This window comes from Aplysia californica, unplaced genomic scaffold (genome assembly GCF_000002075.1).
Source record: "Aplysia californica isolate F4 #8 unplaced genomic scaffold, AplCal3.0 scaffold00323, whole genome shotgun sequence".
In the NCBI taxonomy this organism is placed as follows: domain Eukaryota; kingdom Metazoa; phylum Mollusca; class Gastropoda; order Aplysiida; family Aplysiidae; genus Aplysia; species Aplysia californica.
In genome coordinates, this window is record NW_004797593.1 from 455,836 (window position 1) to 460,575 (window position 4,740).

Sequence of the window (4,740 nt, forward strand, 5' to 3'; positions counted from 1 at the left end):
TCTATCTATCTATCTATCTATCTATCTATCTATCTATCTATCTATCTATCTATCTGTAATCTATCTATTTATCTTTCTCTCTACCTATCTATCTATCTTAAAGCAAGGAAATAAATGGAGACAGAGATGGGGGGGGGGGGAGGGCACAGAGAGAGGAAGTGGAAGAGGGAGAGGGGGTTGGAGATCAAAAGAGCAGAAAATGAGAATGTTATAAAAGAAGTGAAAAGGGTACCGATATTGTGGGGTTATTTCTGATTTGAAAACAATATGATCCTAAATCAGTTTGGCCCCTCACAGCTAAATCAGTGGGTTGGAAGGAACCAGCGAAGCCCATTAAGCAATAATGAGATTTTTTTTATCTGAGCTATATTATACATTTCCGACGGAAATGGATTTACGGAGAATGGCAGACAAACAGACAAACAGACGAACAGACAAATAGACCGACTAACTTGAAGGCAGAACCACTAGAGCCCAAGCCGGACGGTAAAGCAAGATATTTGTCAGACAAAAAAATGAGAATGTTATTCCCCTTTCCCTTGGCTAAGTAAGGGTCGGGATGGGGTTTTGTGGATTTTAACCCTATCCGTACGCCCTGTGCTCATTTTGTACCCCTGGGGTTGTATTCTTCACATTTCAGAATACTTCTAGTACAAAAATCTCTTTGAAACTTTCAGTATTTGTTTTTAAAAATCGTTTTGACAAATGCAAAGCGTACGGATCGGATTAACGAGTAAATTTCCTCTTTGGATGGTGGTGGCCCAGAATTCCCCACGTCGTATGGATACGATAGTAAAACACATACGGATCGGGTAATTTTTTTTCTTTTCGTTCCTATTTTTCTCAGGTCTCATAGCAACAAATGGGTATTTGGCAACCGGTGGAAACATTGTGTGAATGATCGTGGTATGCGTCTCTGTGGTGCAACTGCACGTATATCCTCCTCCCCCCCCCCCTCCCAAGCCTCCTCCTAGGGACTGATGTGTTTAGTTTTAGTTTTCGTAAGAGTTTTACAGCACTTGCAACACCAGAAGATTACAAAGGTGCTTACCATTACAGGTGTTGCTAGAGAATAACAAACACAAAAAAGAAGGTGGAGAGGTAAGAACGATGGGTGCTCGACGATAGATAGGAAAGAAGGAGCAAACCACACTTGAGCTCCCACCAACCAGGTTTCCTACATGCGACGACAAGCGCCTGCTACACTAAAGATGCCGGTGCGTCAATGATTTAAATGGTGAAATGGTTCGAGTTTTTTTGGTTTTAGTTTTAGTAGAAGTTTTACGGCGCTCGCAACTGCATAAGGTCATATGGGCGCGAAAGGGTGGATGTCAAAAGAGAAGCTCTTATAGGGAATCAGGCTTACTCTGCTCACCTCTCTAGCTTCAACAGCACAAATTCTGCTTCGACTATCAAGGCACCCCGGAAATAGTGGGTCACAAGAGTGGGACAAACATACAAAAGAAGAAGAGGAACAATGACGGTAGTAAGGATTAGGAAAGAAAAAGCAGCAGTTCCCTGTTGCACTTCAGGCACAGTTGTGAGCATGACATTGTTGAATCAGCCCAATTACAATTCTACTGTGCATAAGAACAAGTTAATGTCCTCCTTTTGGGAATGACCTAAATACACCTCAGTCAGTGGCACCGCCCAGAGTTCAAATTTAATGCCCCTATCAACACTGTAAGGTTTTTAAGTGGCGGGAGCTCCGAGTTTAACGCCCATCTCCGAAAGGACCGAGCCAAATGGGAAACTCGTATAAAGTGCCTTTCTCAAGGACACAACGTCAAGACTGAGATGATGCTCGAACCCCCGAACCCGCAATTTCACGATTGCAGGTCCGGTAGCCTAACCAATAGGCCATCGACGCCACGTGCGTCAATGAAAAATCACAAAACAAAGCAAAAATTCAGTTTACATGATATGAATGACGAGTAATTCATTGCCGTAACAATGCAGTTGGCAAAAAGACTTTATTATCTGTGTTAGTGATAACTGTTTTCAAAACACAACAATACTGGGGAAAACGCAATCGTTTTTAACATTCATTAATTTGAGTTAAGCCAAAGAAACATAAGATTTTTATCAAATCCAAAATTTAAAAAAAACATGAATGGTTTTCTCTTTTGTCTGTGGTTAGTATTGCTTTGTGAATTTACCAAAGTTAAAACTTAAATCACACGAGATCAAGAACAAACCCAAGGAAATAGCTGCACAAGGAAAGATAGTATTATAATTAGTTCAGTATAATATGATAAAGTGAAAAAGTGGGTACGTGGAGGATGTTACAATATTATACAGAGTACTACTCTCCCCTCGGTTGTTTTTTCCTCATCATCAGTCTTTCTTTTTCCTGGCGCTAAGTATCCGCCATTATGTTGTTGGGATTCTCTGTACAAAAACAAACAAACAAACAAGCAAATGAAGCAAAAACATACTGTCTTTCAGTACTTCTTGTGGGCAGAATAAGTGAATGTGTGTAGTTGTATTGAAAGTAGCATACCGGCAGACTAGAAGACAATATGTGAGGCGTGCTGACAAAATGAGTTACTTCTCACAATCCACAAATGGAGATATTTGTCAAAAATCGACACTAGGGTCAAATTTAAATATTTTCTATTGATGCCATATACTTTGACTATAACATGCCTTTCATTATTTCATACCTATAAATTGTAAAACTTCATCTATAAGCGTGATGTATCTATTTTTATAGGGCTCGAATCCGAGAAGTAACTCATTTTGTCAGCATGCTTCACATATTATGTAAGGAATCGAGGTGAAATCAGACGCTCGTCAAAACGATGAAATCGAAAAAGTCGACAATTTCCTGGCCATTGTGCAATTGTTTTCGAATGTTTGGGGGATTGTTTTGTTTTTTTTGTTTCGTTTTGTTTGGTTAGTTCTTTTTTTCATTTATTGTTGTTGTTTGTTTGGTGGGGGGGGGGTTGGGGGGGGTTGTTTTTTGTTGTTGTTGTTGTTGTTGTTTTTTTTGGGGGGTTGCTTTTCTTTTTCATTGTGGATCAAAACCCTTTTCGTCCATTTTAAAATACACATCTTTGTGGATTTTTTTTCTGAAACACATTCCTCATATACAAAATATGGAACTTTGCAGTTTCCAAGGACATTCAAACCGTGAAAGTTACCGAACTTTAGTGACCTTTTTCTCACTAATTTTACCTTTGACGCCAGGCGACCCCTACATTTTTCAATCACAAATATTTCGACTTCTATTCAAGAGGAATGGGTATTTTTTCATGAAAAACAAGCAAGATGTAAGATGGTACCAATAACTTTATATGCCTAAAAATTGATGAGCGCTTGATTCCACCGCGTCGTGACAGATATTATTATAGTACATTTTATAAACTAGTAGTGAGCCTGGCCGTATATAGGCCAGGACTGTGGCTTAGCGATGCCTGCACCGTACATAATATGTTAAGGTGAGTTCAGGGCAGCTGGCAACCAATCAGCCGTGACGTAATAATATTCTGGCAAAGGGAAACGAGTAAACAATGTTATTTATATAGGTCTGATCATAATTAGATTTCTGAATGGCTACTTTTTAGAACAATGTTGAATCGAGACTTCTGATTGGTTACTTTCTGATACAACATTGAATCTAGATTTTTGATTGGTTACTTTTTTGGTACACATTGGAATCAAGATTCCTGATTGGTTTCTTTTTACTACAACGTTGAATCATCTAGATTTCTGATTGGATCATTGTTGGTATGCGCCTGATTGCCTATCGCATCCTATGCCGATTGTATTTCCAAATACCAAGGTCGTCATCATACGTCTGCTCGGTCAAGGCTGGGGACAGATGGCTTGCATCTGAACGTACACCGTCACACTGCCGTCCGCGCCGTTCTGGTAGCTGTAACGGTAAATGCAGCTGTCCGGGCCACGGAAGGTACAGCGGGTCTCCCCCTCTCGGTCTTCGTCAGAAGAGACCAGGAGGTACTGCACTTGGGAGTCGTTTTCGCAGCTGTGAACGCACAAGAGGACTCGTTGTTGAGACCGGCATAATATGTTTACCCTCTTTGCGCATCACAATCTACACTATTACCCCAGGTGATCTGATAGCAATCTGAAACAACCTCAACTTCCTGGGAAGCCTAGAGTGCAAGCGGCCATTTATAGGCGCTAAAACACAAACATACTAACTAGATCTTTCGCTGTCTATGGCTGGGTACCCATTCCCACCAGGGTGAAGGGAAGAAAATTCGTGTAAAGTGCCTTTTCCAAGGACACAACGTCGGGCCCGCCGCTCGAACCCCCGAACCCGCAACCTTACGATTATGAGTCCGGTAGCCTTACCACTAGACCACCGACGCCACCAAATTCTATCTGCTCAGTACCTAGTTTTGAGAAATTTGTACTTAAAGTTTTGAGTTTCACAACATGCCAAGCTTTTTCAAAGGCAATTCTCTGACTCTCTTGATAACGACTCCGAATAATCTTTCTACATGTGTTTTGATAGAGCTGATAAAACCTTTAGTTTCTAACCTCATGGTCTTAGTCGATCAAAACGACCAAAAATGTCCGACAGAACTTTGTAATTCTAAGTTTGCGACATAGCTTTAGGACTAGTACAAGTACTGGTTTTAAAAAGGCGGATGAAACATTGGTTATTTTCAAGAGAGTGCCCATTTACAATCAAAGCTAATGTCAGTGTTCATTTGGTTAAGCAGCCTCTGTGAAAATATGTAAATGAGAGAGATAAAGAGAGAGAGA

General features: G+C 40.5%; 1 protein-coding gene across 1 annotated transcript in view; it reads right to left on the reverse strand.

Moving 5' to 3' along the window:
• Positions 1-2,961: 2,961 nt before the first annotated feature.
• LOC118477172 (integrin beta-3-like) overlaps positions 2,962-4,740 on the reverse strand; it is a 2,829-nt gene continuing 1,050 nt past the window's right edge. Inside the window, exon 2 of the mRNA XM_035970811.1 lies at positions 2,962-3,991. Within this exon, the coding sequence (XP_035826704.1) occupies positions 3,811-3,991 (181 nt within the window). The 3' untranslated portion in view covers positions 2,962-3,810. The remainder of the gene's footprint in view (positions 3,992-4,740) is intronic.